We start from the raw sequence: 17,321 nt of genomic DNA, 5'->3' as shown, positions 1-17,321 counted from the left end.
AATTTTTTTATGTCTTGTCCCCAAGTACCTATGCGCACTATTAAAGCAATAATTTGAGAAATATATATTAAGTGTTTTACAAATGTGTGAATATTATGAGTCCAGGTAATTCGATCAACTTGATTTATGTATGAAAAATTATATTTATTATCTGGTCCCGCGGTTTTTTGTAATGTTGTTATATAATATAATAACAGTGTAAGTTAAGACCAAAAAGTAGACCAGGAAAATACTTTATTATCTGTACTAGTTAATTTCTGAAGATCATGTGTCTGTCATTTATTCTGTAATTCACATCCTTTAAACAATTATAACAGCGTGTATTATCTCAATCTATCAACTAGGATACATTATTTTATTTGGCTTAATAATATATTACTGGTATTTAGTGCGACCGTGCACCTTTCGGTTGCCTCGAGTGTTTTCTATATAGCAATCTTTAACTCGTCATGTTGCGGGATTTTCAAATTCGAAAAGAAGATGAACAGCATGATTTTCGATTTGGTGACCGTATTACTTACAGATAATTATACATTACATAACCTTACACAATCAATTTACTTTTTATGATTATTCTGATATGCATGCCCCATATATGTTATTCCCAAAACCTTTAAAAAGGAGGAATCCGGGTCAGGCACAGGGGCTTGTTACCATTGCCGGGTTTACTATCCATACGAACCCCTAAAAAAACAGGTAATGGTAACAAGCCCCTGTGGATAGTTGTCTCATTGGGCCAAAGGGACAAATGTCCACAAGAGACCAAAATGGCCAAATGTATGAGCATAGAAGGTCCGCAAATAGTCAAAAAATAACCTATATAAGGACCTATGAGCTACAGTTCCACAGCTAAAAATGACTCAGACATTAACAGCTAAAGTCACCATACAGCCGTCAACAATGAGCAAAAGCCCATACCGCATAGTCAGCTATAACAGGCCTCGATAAGTACCGATTATCAGGTTATCTGCATGTTGATATCGTAAAATATCAGCTGCAAGACATCATATGAAGCTTTTTGACGAGTGAGCATAGCGAACGAGATCAAAAAGCATTCATATGATGTCAAGCAGCTGATATTTTCCAATATCAATATGCAGATAATCTGATAATCAATTTATCAGGCTATATTTGCGTGTTTCAGAAGTGTCTTCTTTGTTTCACCAGCACACACAAGATGACTTGATAAATTCGGGTCAAAGTTATTAACGTCGGTTCAAACATTATGACGTCGCTGATATGTCCGGGTCAAAGTTAATAAGGCGGGGTCAATGTACTTGACGTCACAAAGACATGATACGAAATAATATTAAGAGCTGAACAGAGTGATATAGACAGTGGGACGACCGATAAGACATATGTAAAACAATTCAAACGAGAAAACTTAAGATATGTGCATTGTTCATCATGTTCATATTGTATATGAAGATTAATAAGATTAAAGTAAACAATGTGGTATGTTTCCAAAATAAAAGCTATCCACCAATGACCAACTGATGTCCATGCAATTACTAGCCATACAAATGATACATACATGTTGGTCACCATACATCCTTCATTTATATTATGACTATTGAGTAAATTTTTCCAAACATGGCAAACCTGTACATGTACATGCTGTTTATATACATATTACTACAGTTCAATGACTCAAGTTTTAAATGCATAAGCTTAAGGTCATAACAGAATTTAAACTAACTATCATAATTGTATGAACATCATGATGAATATTTACATTCTCTCAAAGAGTTTTAATTTTACTTAGCTAATACAGAAGATGATGGATTCCCCAACAGAAATCTTGATGATCGAACGATTAAGGTGAAAAAATTGAAGAATTCCATCAATTGTTACAGAGAATCGATTTGCAAGCAGAAACAGGTGCTCAAAGATAAGGGAATACAACAGCCATCCATGAACCTTTACATGTAAAGGTATTATATTGTATATATACACTGTATATATTGTCTACATTTTCTGAATTTATGATTTTTAAAAATCTTTCAAAAGATATAAATGTACATTGTCATGTCATGTCATTCAAATAGAGACGTGCACACTGCAATTGTCTTTGATAAAAGATAGAGTTACACATTACTTTTGTATGCCTTTTTAGTGTTATCAGCTTATATACTTGTTCAGTATTGTTAAAATCTATAAATGTACCTTATATGTACATGTATGTTGAAATGTCTGTCGGAATATATACATATACATGTAATCATAATGTTTCAAAAAGCCAAACATTGTAATTATTTTTTGGGGTCCATTATAGCCTTTTGTTCGGTGTGAGCCAAGGCTCCATGTTGAAGGCCGTACATGGACCTATAGTTGTTTAATTTTATAAATTGTTATTTGGATGGAGAGTTGTCTTATTGACACTCACACCACATCTGCCTATATCTATAATATATATATATTTGGAATCCTCTACACCCTGTAAATTTCCTTTGCTTAGACTAAGTTTAACAAATATAATATGCAATGTTTATGATATATACTAGACTTGCTTGAAATTTTTTAAATTCAACTAATTATCTACTGGCAATGCACATTTAGTTAGGGAATTTTTAATGTTTTATTTTGCAGTAAGTAGCTGTTCATGATGCTTATAGGCATATGCAATCTAGTCTGGGCATGTAAAACAGCAGCTGGTTCTATTTTGAAGTAAGCTATTAAGTGATCTATTGATTAAATATTACTTTATAGATCAAATTATAAATACATATTAAGGTTAAGTTAAAAGGGCAGTAATCCAATTTCAGATTTTTTGTTGTTGGTTATATTGTATACAGCTGATTGTACTATTTACAAATACTTCTCATATGTCAAAAGAAAACACAATTGCTGTACCTAATATTGTGATTTATATTGAAATTAATAAAGACAACAAAGAGTTATTCAAATAACAATCTCCCTAGGGGAAAAGGGAGTGTTACATAATTTTAGACCTCCATAGTGGCCCAAAGACACATCAAACACTCACCAAAATATAAGCCTGAACCCCTGAGGGGATCACACATCAAATGATAAAAGTTGTATATATTCTACACAATAAGAGCAAACAATGAAAGTAGGAGTTTTTAAATATAAACTGTCAGATACAAATCAATAAATGTTTTAATGTTGATGAATAAATCACAATGTGGTTAAATAGTTGTAATAAAATGTAATGTCAGCCAACAATAGTAGAAAGGTTTTATGTTTTATGATTCCTGCTTTTTTTTGTTCATCTTTATATCTGTTCTGGTCAGGATTGTTGTTGATGAAGTAAATGACCAATCAACTCAAAAATAGATACACATGTGCCTTATGTTATAATCTTTCTAATGATAGATTAATGGTTTTGACCCCAATTTCATGGTCCATAGAAAATACAAAATTTATCATGACTTCTAGCTATTCTTTTAATAGAGTTATGCTACAAGATATTTTTGGGTCACTCATTAGAATATTTTTTAAATGCAAATGTTTATGATTTGATTACAACTGCATTAAGATAAAATAATTGCATGCAGAAAACTATTTCTTTTGTCATATAGATATCAGTTAGTCAATTTGATAAAATTAAACACTTTTTAATTACTTTATTGCAGAATCTACAAAATAGAGCTAAGGTCCTTTAAGCCAAGAAACTGCTAGTGTCCGAAGAGGACAATTTAAGACAGGACATGAAAATTGATTTAATGTCAAGTTGGAACAGTGATTCTGTAAATAAACTCGCCTGATCACAAGACCTCGGATTTGACTGAATCTTACATGGATAGACCAAAGTCATTTACTAGACTGTAAATACTAGAGGCAGCTGAAAGCACAAGGCACAAAGCTGAGGTCCAAGTAAATCAGAGAGGCCTTGTCACAAGAAATGTACAGAACTTGCATGTTTTTTTTCCTTATGGGTATATGACAAAATATTGAGATATATGTCAATGAAAATTACTTTGAATTTAAAAAAGGGCCAATTCAATGGTACACTTTTGGAATTTGCAAGAACAAAAATACCTTCATGTTTACTTTTGAATTATAGTTGACAATCTTCACTTTAAGGGGAACCTCTGAAAATAAGTCCAATGGAGGGGTTTGGTTTATTGAATTCAATTATTTTTTAAAGAAAAACATGAAATATTGCTCTTTAATTTCAACATTTGCATTTTGCTACATGTATTAAAATTATTTACAAGTGCAGCATATCCATGACATCAGATTATGTTATTGTGTTTGGTTAAGCTACATATTTCTTTTTACTTAAACTTTCTGTTGACTTTACTAGTTAATAAAATGCTGAATAATAATTTGAGTGTGGCTCATTCGAGTGTCTAGTATTTCCTGTCAATTTTTTTGATGATTTTACCATATTATTTATAATCCCTTGGTCAAAGGGAGATAACTTATTGTATTTTCACATTAAAATGCTGAATAATAATTTGAGTGTGGCTCATTCCAGTGTCTAGTATTTGCTGTCAATTTTTTGGATGATTTTACCATATTATTTATAATCGCTTGGTCAAAGGGAGATAACTTATTGTATTTTCACATTAAAATGCTGAATAATAATTTGAGTGGCTCATTCCAGTGTCTAGTATTTGCTGTCAATTTTTTGGATGATTTTACCATATTATTTATAATCGCTTGGTCAAAGGGAGATAACTTTTTGTATTTTCACATTAAATCATCTGCGAAGAGGATTATGTAAAATGTGAATTGTTGAAAACTAATTTTATGGTTCAATAAAATCAAAATAAGTTACTGCCATTCATTATAAATAAATTTCTATCAAAAATAAGGCTCAAAGAACTTTTTATATTACTAATATTAACAATAACAATGTACACACATGTTGAAGTGTTAATACACAACGTCAGAGTGGGTGTATCACCATAAAATATAAACATTGAAAATAAAACTGATACTTTTAACTAATCAGGAGACAGTTAATACACCAAATATATTTTTAAACCTATAAACTTATTATTTTCTTCAACTTTTAAGGTGTTTGCTATTTGTTATAACCCTATTGTTATGATTCTTAAACCATCTATACAAGTAAGCATGTTGATTTGTCACTTACCATTATTTTATTGATTAGTTTGAATTTGATGAGGTTCTTCGATGTAGAACTGGACTTATTTAAACAAAAAATGTTTTGTTTATTTGTTTGATAGTAAAATTGTATAACAAACATTTGACATTTTATTTAATTTATCATCAAAACAACTATTTTGTCAGTATCTGAATAAAATTAATTTGTTAGATAATGTGTTTCTTTTATTTAAGTATATACAAAGGGAGATAATTCAAAATTGTTTTCATTATTCTGACCTGATGAGAAGTCATGAAAATAACTATGCCCAAGACAGGATGACAATAAGAAAATGCTGGAAATTGTTGTGTATGGTTATGCTTTGTCCAAAAGTTTTTGTTATCTCCTGTATTATTTATTGCTTCAATTGTCAAAATCCAAATCACACATAGAGATAGCCTTGTCCTATAGTTTATATCTGGTGTTTGTGTTTTTTGTATGTCTTAGATTCTAATCCTTCAAGTTCTTATACACATTCAGATGCAGTGCCATTCTTTACATAAAGGTAAAAGCATACTTACAAAGTGTTATTGAGCTTTGCAAATGAATAACAGTCTTCAATGTTACTGACAAATTATACGTTTGCACATTGCCATATGAAACCACAAATATTATTCTACTGTAAATATACAGATCAGCAATCCATGCCTTTTAAGTCTTATACTTTGTAAATATGGATCAGAAAAGTTGGAGGATCAATTTTATTTGTTCAGTAGCTACAAAGTTATAATCATTGACACTTCCTGTTTTTCCTAATATTCGTTATTTATTTAATTAGATATTTCTAAACCAGATATTTGGGTTAAAGTAAAAATAAATCCCCTACATCCCTTTTCCAAAAAAAAAAGCAGAGGGACAAATTCTTCTTTTTCTTAATTTTTCATTTACACTATTGTTTTGTAAGTACATCAGTTATACAGGATTATATTGACTTTAAATTGCATTAAACTTGATGGAAGTTCTAATTTAAATAAGTCATAAACAAGAAATTTATTTGAATTTACATGAAATTAAATTACATAATTATTCAAATTTAGTTCATATTTAAATTTGAAATTTATTCAAATTTAATTTACGTTCAATGATCTTTAAATCTGAAATTTATTCAAATTTAAATTATATTAAAACTTCTTTAAATTTGAAATTTATTCAAATTTAATTTATATTAAAAATTCTGTAAATCTGAAATTTAATCAAATTTAATTTATATAAAAAATTCTTTAATTTACAAATTTATTCAAATTTAGTCTATATTTAAATTTTTTAAATTTGAAATTTATTTAGATTTAAAAATACCTTTAAACTAGGTTGAAATTTGGGAATTTATTTGCAATATTAAATTTAGTTTAAATCTATAATAAATTAGAAATTTTCCAGCGAAGTAAATGCATAATATTTTTTGTAATTTGAAATTTAATATGCATAATATATGCATTTAATTTTATATTAAATGCATCATTTCATGCAGTGCAATAAGTGTTCAAATTGAACACAAATTGTAAACCTAGGCTTTGATAGACTTTATTGTTATTATTGATTATCAAATTATCTTTAATTAACAATCAACACAGAATCATGCAGCATGTGAAAAATACTCAAATTTTATTTTATATTTTCCATTTGTTCCCACTTGTTTAGTAAACTTGTCCATTTATAGTTGTGTAAAGATTTTGTGCATTTAATTTGTTCTTAAATTATCGATGATTACTATTTACCATTCAGTGCACGTTTGTTAACATTTTTCATCACTGTTTTTCCCTCGCACCGAAGTTCAACTTCAATTAGGTTACTTAGTAACATCATCAAGCAGTTCTAACGAGATTTCTCTTAGTTAAGTTCAATGCATACAGAAATATCGGTGAACCGGTGAATTACAATGTAGAGTATTGGAAGACAATTGTTCAATATCAGTACATTTCTGGAATCTGAAATTTGTGTTGGGGGAGGGGGAGCGTACAACAAATTTCATTTTTATACATCACAAAATGTTTATACTAGTAATTGCTATTAAACATACCATCGATCGCTGCCAAAACTCCCCAACAGAATCCATAACCGGTACACTTTGTCTCCACTCGATCCCCAACTAGATATTCTTCTTCCTCTTTCCTCGGTTTTCTGAACACCGACAAGGGGATGTCATTTGTTTTTTTTTTTGTCATCCCAGTCAATGATAGCAAATCATTTCTTTTGATCCATTTGAGTTGTTAATCGAAAATAGTTAAATAAATGTTTTGATGAAAAATCTGATTGGAAAGCGGTAAAAAGCGAAATCTGAAGTTCGAATTGTGCGCAGTTTCGTTCAATACATTTTTTAAAACTATTCCTATGTGTTTAAAACTTTCGAAACTTTTGTGAGTGGTAAAAACAAATTAATAGTTTTCTGCATTACAAATAATCTTATTATTACTTCTTTTAAGGAAAAGAAACGTGGATACTAAAACATTCGAAAATAATAACAAATATATATATATTGTCTCTCATAATTTTACGGAACGATCCTGTAATTGTTATATGACGACAAGGACATTATACTTAAAAACGGATCTAACAACTAATGTTTGTTACACATGTATATATATATATAACATTGTAAAATGGTAAATAAGAAAATGATAAAAAAAAAAACAGTTACATCAGACATTTGAAAAGCTATGATTGAGGTTTATTAAAGCACAAGTTATGTTACAACTACATGTACATGTATTACTTTCTGTGATAAATCTACTAAGAGCTACTATTTCAGTAAAGGCTATTGTTTAAGATAAAAGGATAAAAGCTACTATTATTGATTAAGTTATGCATGTTATATATAACACAAATTTACAACCTGAAAACAGGATCTTGTGACACTTTACTTTGTCCTGAACATGATGAACTAATTTGATGTCGCAAACTTACAACTCAATTTTTTTTACAGGTTTCCTATTGCACATGTACATATATGTATATACATTATCATATATTTCATTTAATTTGATTCAATGATTATTCTTCTATAAAATAGATGTTATGATGACTATGATATGATTTGTACCAAAATAAATGAACATACACTATGCAATATCTTCAAATTTCTTTTTGAATACATGTGTATACTAATTAAGATACATGAGCTGGCTGTAAATTACATATACACGAACAAATAGTCACGATACTGTCAGAATGCGGTACAAGATGGAGGTTCATGTTGGTACTCAGAATGTTGAAGTTTTTCACTCTTTCTATATGGTACGTTCAACATGTATACGTACATGGGCAATCTGTCTTGTGAGTTCAATTTCTTTTGCACTAAGTTGAGATTTGCCACGAGTAAATGCTGGGATTATCAAAGTAGCTCCGTGACTAGCTAATTCTTCTGAAATCAAAAATCCACGGTCAGCTAAAACTTGGTCACTATGTTCTAATTTGTCTAGATATCCACTGCGTTGAGTAATGACTTTGTCTGATGTCCTGTCACCGAATGCTCTTGAAACATATGATATGACACCAGTTGGGGTTATGGAAACGAGAAACTTAATTGTGTTGTGGTGCTTGTAGTTGGACCATGTTTGAGCTCTTGCTGTAAGGTGACCTGGTCGATTTATAAAAACCTCAAAACAATCTATAATGCTTACACATCGAGGATAAGTCTTTTTGAAAATCACTGGCATGTTCTTGATAAGACTGTCTTTGTCTGGCCACTGTACTAAAAAGTTCAACTTCTTGGCTAGGGCAGGTAATCCTTGGTTGAGAATGTCTGACACGGTTGTCTTTGAAATATTCAGGCGGAAAGCAATGTCTTCTAAATGTAGAATTAGTCTGAGCTTAATGAGTAGACACAGTAACACACCTTTTGGAGAGACGACACGAGAAGAAGCAAGCACAGTAGTACAAAAACTCAAAACCCACATAAATAAAGCTTTAGACGGAATACCGGTATAAAATATTGTCTTGCTGTCTGTAGCCACTGCACTATCTTCAAATTTTAGGTTGAGCAGTTTTGTTTTCAGATGTGTGTTTTCAACTTGAAATCTATTTAGCTCTGTATAAAGTTGTTGATTCTCTAAACGCAGACTAGCAATGGTCTTAATACAGTTATCATATACTGATGGCTTTTCTGAAATAAGAAAATACACATTTTTTAATATTTCAAACAAATGGAATGACAGTCATTAATTATATTGCATACATATAAAATAAATCTGATAGCGGGCCAAACAATTTGCAAACAAAATATGTTGTAAACATTAACTGATGAATTAATTGATTTCATACATTATGTGATTAAGAAGTGATTTGTTAACAAATTTTCTTTGATGTTTTACTATTTTAATCATCATTAACAAAAAAGAAAATTAAAATTAATGAATTACTATAACTACTAACTGGGGTTCTTTACCCCCCTACAATACCTATTATAACCCCTATATGTTGAGCCCCTAGATACACAACCTCCATCTTATATGGGGGATAATTAACCCCAACCTTTCCAACACACACATAACATCCAATGATATGGGAGTTCAATAACCCCCAGACTTTAACATTCAAATGTCAAGGAGGTTAAATTGATTTTAAATGATATACAAGTTTGACACACTTATATCCAACATCTAAGTTTTGTACTGAGGGGTCATGTCCCATTTGTTACATCCAGAATATATAATGATACGATTTTCTCTTATGTATATTTACTCCAATTTTTTTTTTTTTTTTTTACCAATTTAAGGTGAAGGGGGAGGTGTTTCTGTTTAACCAATCAGGAATACAAATATATAACTGACAATTCAACAATATTTTATAAAAGTGTGTTTAAACTCTATAAGGTTATATATATTTTTGAATTCTAACAGAAAGGATTTACTATTTAAATTAACCATGTCTCATACCAGAATCAATTCAATATCACCACAAAATAGTGTCACATCAAGTTTAATGAATATGTACCATCAATATGAAATTCACATAAATGTACTGAAATGGACAGGTGTTATAGTGCTTTTCATATTTACAGCATCTACCCTATGGATAACTGGTAGTTTATATTTGTCATCAAACATGTCAAAGCATAACATGAATGTTTCCAACTATGATATAAATGAACAGAACCTTACTTTTAACCAATCATTGTGTTCTTATATTAAACATTTCCGTCTACCTGGTGAATTTATGTTAACTGTGTGTGAATACAACAAAAGAACAATTATAGACATTCGTCAATTTTTGAACAATAAACCTACTATTAAAGGAATATCCTTATCACAAAGACAATGGGACTATTTGAGGTCTATAATACAGTATATAACAAGAGTTATTTATCACAGAAGTTAATAACAGGACTTACTTATGTATTTGGAAAATATCAAAATAAATGTATGAGCTATTATGTAATATATGTGTTTTTCTTAATATAAAGTATATTTACAGGTATTTAATGTGTTATGCATGTAGACATGAACGGTACAGATAAAAACTCACATGTGACTTTGATTGTGATACAGCCATTGGACTTGAGTATGTAGGTTCTTTGATTACCTTCCTTGCTAGCTGAAGCGTAAATTCGTTACTAGGTTTACCTTTATTACCCTCATTTCGAAGTAGTTCAGTCCAATAGACGATATATTGGTTAGTCCACTCTGGAATTAGGGTAGTAAAGGTAAACCTAAGAACGACGTTACGCTTCAGCTAGCAAGGAAGGTAATCAGAGAACCTACATACTCAAATCCGATTGCCGTAAGAGAGGGAAGGCAAGAAGGTAACTGCATTCCGGTACTGTCCATACATTTGCTCATTATGAGTTTGTCTCACCGTAAGGGTACTTTTTGTGTAATAAAAGATTAAAGAAAACAATCATAACATACAACTCTTTTATTGTATTTAAAGTTCTTTAGTGTCCATTTCCAAAGATCAAATTATATGCCATTTGTTCTTCTTTCTAATAGCATTCTTTTTCTCATTTTTAAATGTTTTTTAAAAATAATTTCCTCTTCTAACTTTCTCTTTTGTATTGTCAATATGTGGGCATTGTATGCTATCTTGGTGGCTAAATCTTCGATTTTTGTACTCATTATGTTGTTTAAATGTTCCACCATCTCAAATTCTGAAGGTCTAAAAAATATAGATAAAATTTATTTTTTACAGCACAAAATTAAAATAATAAATTATGATATATACAATTACTAATGATTTATTATATAAACACATTATATAAGGGTTTTTTAAAATGATTTTTTAAACATGAAAGTCAATGGTTATAATATACAATATCTAAATTTTGTGAAGATATATTTCCCTGATGCAATGATCACCTTGAATAATATGGCTTAATGTTTAGGAACTATGTGTTTTATTTGCTCACAATCAGACATTTTCTTTTAGATTGTGGATCTTTAAATTATTTTGATGTAATCTGTACTGAAGAATACATGTGTGTGTTGTATTGGAGTTCTATTATTTTAAAACAAAATAGGCTTTTAAAAGAAAAAATATACTCACATGTTCTGGGTATTTCTATTAGGTGGCTGTTGTTGCACAGGTTCCAAAGGCACCTTAGTAGGTCTACAAAAGCATAAATTAGATGTATTACTTTTATGTAAAGATTATAAAATATATAAATTTTAGCAGTATATACACTGTAAAAATTGTGTTTAGGGCCTAAACACTTTTCTATACACATTTCATGTTATACAATTGGTTACATGTTTAGGCTCTAAGCATGTGGGGCATTACATGTTGAAATTCTAAACATGTTTAGAATGGGGACACAACAGACATTTATGTGTATAGCTTCTAAACATTTTCCTAAACATGTTTAGCTCTAAACATGTTTAGGCTCTAAGCACAATTTTTACAGTGTAGCTAAGGTAAATGAAGATAAATTTAATACAATGGAAAACGAATACCACGGCAACAAATCAAAAGGATAATAAAAACAAATCATAAATTCATAGACTATTGCAAAATTCGGACACATGCAAACAAAGGACGCAACAAGAAATACGTATAATACACACGAAGACAACAAACAAGTACATGGACAGTGTAAACTCACTCAAAGGATGTTTAAATGATATCTTATCAAAATAATTGATTATATTGTGAATATGAAGGCAACATAGTCTTGCTAACAACCTTACTGATATATACCTGGTCTGTTCAGGGGTTCTAACTGGTACTTCCTGTTTTATGACAGATTCCATTTTAATCTAATAATTAAAACAAAAATATATTTAAAAAACATATATAACCATTACAATATTAGTATAAATAAGAAGATGCGGTATGAGTACCAATGAGGCAACTCTCCATCCAAGTAACAATGCATAAAAAGTTAAACAGTTATAGGTCAAAGTACGGCCTTCAACACGAAGCAAAAGCTCACACCGAACAGTAAGCTATAAAGGGCCCCAAAATAACCAGTGTAACATAATTCAAACAGAAAAACCAAAGGTCTAATCTATTTACAAAACGAGAAACGAGAAACATATATGAAACATACTAACAAACTTTACGTATGTATTTAATAAATATACACAAATATTAAAGAGGGTCTTAATGTGGACATTTTTCAGAAATCTCTGAACAAAATTAAGGAGAATAAGGATCACACATTAAATTTAACAGTTTTCTGGTTTTGTTATTCGTAGTAAAATATCATCTCCAAAATCAGGAACAGCCCTAACTTACGGACATATTTACACTAAATTCCTTTACACAAATTCAATATCATTTTTTTATTATTTAATTTAGAATTTAGGGTTTACCTGTGTCACATTTGGACTGATTAAAACCAGAAAACCAACATTAAATCACTTACATATGTAGTAGTAGAATTAACCAATTCAAGTTTAATTAATTTATTAGAATTATAAAAATTTATTTTGTAAGGTTTCTAACAACAAAAATTCATAAATTTAAGTTAAGATGAAGATAACAAATATTTTATCTCATATATAAAGAATATGCGTTAAAATGAAAAATAACTCAACAAATTGTACTTACATTTTTCTCAAATTCCTTTCTCTGAATAAAGTTTAACTGATTTTTACACTTATTATATATACAAATGTTACATAATAAATGAGACTTTTTAAAACTAGACTATATGCATAATAGCAAAGATTTATTATATAAATAACCCATTCCAAATGCCATCCGTCGGGTACCCTGTTTACACTCTGGGAAACCGTTAATTATCTTTTGTAATAGGATGTTACACATTTCATTAAATTTGAATAACATCTTGCTAAAGGATTATTATTATTTTAAAATGTTTTGTTAATGTGAGAAAATATGTAACAGTAAAACATTATTATATAAACTACCCATTCCAAATGCCACTGCTTACAGTTAACTGTGAAACCATTAATTATCTTTGGTAACCTCATTTCAATTAGCACATTACTAAAAGATCATTATCTAAGAATAGTTTTCACTGTGTAATTTTAATCATGTTGTTAACGTGTGAAAATGATCGGAAAATTAAATATCTTATGAAACGTTCCGGAAACAATAACATATCCATTCCAACATATATATTTAGTGAACCGTAAGGAGTTATGTAATTACCACAGTTAATTTTTTCAGTTTTCTCTCTTACGACGTTAATTATGTGTGTTAAAATATGATGAAAATTGATTTGTTTATAAAATATACTTATATTGTTTGCTATATATTATATTTTTTATGAAGATTCCGATGTTTTTATTCTGTTGTTTACAACCCATCACGTTCTCATTGGTACATTAGAAAACAAACATGGCATTTTGGATCGTACATTTTCTTGTGTTATTGTTAGTTTTAAACGCAGAAGGACAGATAGATTGTAAATATGAAACGGCAATTGCCAACTGCTTCTGTAGTACAGAAATAAACATTCTTCAAAACGTCAGAATTATTGAAATTCAGTCGGAAAGTTGTAATTGTACCATCAATTTTCTTGAGGCACAAGAGCAACCGCCAACAGTGGTACACATGTTCAACAAATTATGCAATTGGCATTGCAATGAGATAGAATGTGGTAAGTTTTATGATTACCCTCACAAGATTTATGTCTTAAAGTCCCACCATTCTAACGATTTCAACAGTTTGCCTTATTTCGAAAATTAAAAAAAGGGGGAATAACTCTAAGGGCATCCGACCAGTTCTTGACAAGGAATTATTATAAAGTTGAAGGATAAATAAATCTGATCTTCATGTCCCATGGAATGTATTCTGTATGTGCATAATTAAACAATTTTGTAGTTGATTTTTGCAGTAAGTGTGAGTGATCAAAATTATAATTCCATGGGAACATTTCCAACAAATTTATTTTAAAACCAGGTATGAAATATCAAATTTCTCTTTCAATGTCATGTGAGATTGTAACAAGTTTTCAATCGGTTCCAGTATTAGATTTTTTTTTTCATTTATTTTACAGTACCAGACAATATTTTACCAGAGGAAGGAAAAACAACTAGGAAACAGGAAATAACTACAGTTCATGGTAAGATTTATTATTTAAGTATGATTATTAATATTCAATACTTAAGTAAGATACTGCCAGTTTGTTTTTGTTTTTGTGTGTGTGGTTTTTTTTTAAGGAAGGAATTAAACATGTTTTATTAATTTTTTTTTTCATTTATTTTGTAGTACCAGACAATGTTTTACAGAATTCTCAATTGGAAATGACTAACAAACAGAAAAAGTCTACAACACTGACTACAAATCAAAGTAAGATTTTATTATACAATTATTAATGAGTAATACTTCAGCTATATACAGTACAATATGTTTTTTTTTTTTAAAAGGGGGATTGATGGTAAAATGTTGGGGGCAGTAAATTTTACCAAGATGCCTACTCTTATCAAATTATATAGAACTTTATACTGTACAGAGCATGACATTTCTCCAAATGGTTTCTCTACAATGGTTGGGGGTCAGGTTTTTATATGACTGAAAATAAAATGGTTGTATTATGGTATGTGGGACAGTCTATGTCTGTGTTAGTGTTGTCAGTGTCTGTGGACACATCAGTTTTTAATATAACTTTGAAATTTTAACATGAGGTTCCTTGCCAATTGAGGACTTATCCCAGTAACTCTGTAAATGGAACATTTTGATTATTGAGCAGGTTTTTTTTTTTGAAAGGGCCCTACACAACATAGTAATGATTTATTTATAATATTTTTTTTTATTATTTCAGTACAGGACAAAACAATGATGAAATATGGTGACAAGATGTCAAGCACCATGGAAACTGCTATGATAGGTATGCATCTATAGTTACTTAAGTTATGTCTCTTTAAATACAGAAGAACTTTGATTGCTGGAACACAATGGATATCTTGAACCTGTTTTGTTGTCACTCTCAAACATCTAAACTTATGACCCCCTATATCTTAAAGGGATTTAATTATCTCCCCTGCATGCATCAATAAAGGGAGATAACTGAATACTTTTTCTCATTTATAATAGTACTAGTAAAACAATGGAGTAAACATATATGAGATATGATTTTACAGACATGTATAAAATTTATTATATATATATATATAATAAATTGCAGTGCAGGCGATTTGGTGTCACGATATCACAGTAGCATGGGTTCGAATCCCGGCGAGGGAAGAACCAAAAATTTGCGAAAGCAAATTTACAGATCTAACATTGTTGGGTTGATGTTTAGACGAGTTGTATATATATATGAATATAATTATTTTCTGTGACTGTATCTTACATTAATTTGTAGGATCCTTTACTATAGATAATTTTGCTGATCTGTAACAATAACATCTTCATGCCTTATATATCATGTACTGTAGTACGCCGCTAGATTAAAACTGACGTGGAAAGGTAACATATGGCCACCGAAAGCTCTTTTTTTGAGAGCCCAGGTGGTCGTGTGGTCTAGCGGGACGGCTGCAGTGCAGGCGATTTGGTGTCACGATATCACAGTAGCTTGGGTTCGAATCCCGGCGAGGGAAGAACCAAAAATTTGCGAAAGCAAATTTGGATCTGTAAATTTGCTATATATATATATATACAACTCGTCTAAACATCAACCCAACAATGTTAGATCTGTAAATTTGCTTTCGCAAATTTTTGGTTCTTCCCTCGCCGGGATTCGAACCCATGCTACTGTGATATCGTGACACCAAATCGCCTGCACTGCAGCCGTCCCGCTAGACCACACGACCACCTGGGCTCTCAATAAAAGAGCTTTCGGTGGCCATATGTTACCTTTCCACGTCAGTTTTAATCTAGCGGCGTACTACAGTACATGATATATAAGGCATGAAGATGTTATTGTTACAGATCAGCTAAATTATCTATAGTAAAGGATCCTACAAATTAATGTAAGATACAGTCACAGAAAATAATTATATTCATAAGTACGTCTGAGTCAGTGACAACCCTACAACAGATGTATCCATCGGATCGCCATCAATGATGGTGATACATGGCTGTGTACATAATGTATATATATATATATATATATACAACTCGTCTAAACATCAACCCAACAATGTTAGATCTGTAAATTTGCTTTCGCAAATTTTTGGTTCTTCCCTCGCCGGGATTCGAACCCATGCTACTGTGATATCGTGACACAATGTTTAATTTATATTTATATAAATTTGTTTTACAGCATTCTGGGCAGGGTGTGGAATTTTTGGGATGTTTACATTCTTGTCTGTCCTGAAATGGATACTACAACTGAAACGAAACACTACATATTTGCCATTACACCAACCGCTAGACACCACCACCATAACAGCTGACAGACACCAGATATCTCAAACACAGACCTCTTTTTTGAGTATGATTTCCTCTACTGTCCCGCCATCACTCACTCCACCTCCGACATCAACACCCAACTATTCCATAGACAGACTTCCTGTTTTTTCATTTGAGTCTACACCAATTGAACCATACCCTTACCAACATCAGATTCACCTACTACTTTTTTTGAAAACAGAGACTCATCACCCGAACCGTCTGCTCCACCCATGGAAATGGTAGAACTGAATGACACAAATCAGACAAATGTTTACTACTACAGGTATCATTTAACGAGTACAAGTCACACTTTGGTAACGACACAAAGAAAAGCTGACCTTATATATCTGTCAGATATGTGATTTGTCTATTTTCAGTTTCCCAAAAGTGTCTTACAATTAACTGCTGAATGACTAATTTGGTCACACAACTGACATGTGATATCGGAACTGCTAACTCCTTGTCCGTTCCCGTTGCAAAAACGTTTAATATGATTTGGCGG

General features: G+C 30.7%; 2 protein-coding genes and 1 long non-coding RNA gene across 3 annotated transcripts; 2 read left to right on the top strand and 1 right to left on the bottom strand.

Moving 5' to 3' along the window:
* Positions 1-1,556: 1,556 nt before the first annotated feature.
* On the top strand, positions 1,557-4,951 carry LOC134718525 (uncharacterized). The gene is made up of 3 exons (XR_010107405.1): positions 1,557-1,934; positions 2,590-2,667; positions 3,597-4,951. It is a non-coding gene; the product is annotated as an uncharacterized LOC134718525 (long non-coding RNA).
* A 3,353-nt stretch (positions 4,952-8,304) lies between these two features.
* LOC134717601 (uncharacterized) lies at positions 8,305-9,520 on the bottom strand. Its single transcript, XM_063580094.1, has 2 exons — positions 9,475-9,520; positions 8,305-9,179 (listed from the first exon to the last, which is right to left on the bottom strand). The coding sequence occupies exons 1-2, from the start codon at positions 9,518-9,520 to the stop codon at positions 8,305-8,307; spliced, it is 921 nt and encodes a 306-aa protein (XP_063436164.1).
* A 3,661-nt stretch (positions 9,521-13,181) lies between these two features.
* Positions 13,182-17,066, top strand: LOC134719417 (uncharacterized). The gene is made up of 5 exons (XM_063582416.1): positions 13,182-14,081; positions 14,481-14,546; positions 14,693-14,773; positions 15,246-15,311; positions 16,689-17,066. The coding sequence occupies exons 1-5, from the start codon at positions 13,820-13,822 to the stop codon at positions 17,060-17,062; spliced, it is 849 nt and encodes a 282-aa protein (XP_063438486.1). The 5' UTR covers positions 13,182-13,819; the 3' UTR covers positions 17,063-17,066.
* The last annotated feature ends 255 nt before the right edge of the window (positions 17,067-17,321 follow it).

The sequence above is a fragment of the Mytilus trossulus genome, chromosome 5, assembly GCF_036588685.1.
Source record: "Mytilus trossulus isolate FHL-02 chromosome 5, PNRI_Mtr1.1.1.hap1, whole genome shotgun sequence".
Classification (NCBI taxonomy): Eukaryota; Metazoa; Mollusca; class Bivalvia; order Mytilida; family Mytilidae; genus Mytilus; species Mytilus trossulus.
Note: the sequence above shows the minus strand (reverse complement) of the source record. Positions and strands in the feature narration are given on the sequence as shown.

Coding starts and splice junctions, on each gene's coding strand:
- LOC134717601 (XM_063580094.1), bottom strand. CDS start 9,520: ATGGAGGTTGTGTATCTAGGGGCTCAACATATAGGGGTTATAATAG. Junction 9,180..9,474: donor ACATATAGGGGTTATAATAG/GTATTGTAGGGG, acceptor TTCTTATTTCAG/AAAAGCCATCAGTATATGAT.
- LOC134719417 (XM_063582416.1), top strand. CDS start 13,820: ATGGCATTTTGGATCGTACATTTTCTTGTGTTATTGTTAGTTTTAAAC. Junction 14,547..14,692: donor GGAAATAACTACAGTTCATG/GTAAGATTTATT, acceptor TTTATTTTGTAG/TACCAGACAATGTTTTACAG. Junction 14,774..15,245: donor AACACTGACTACAAATCAAA/GTAAGATTTTAT, acceptor TTATTATTTCAG/TACAGGACAAAACAATGATG.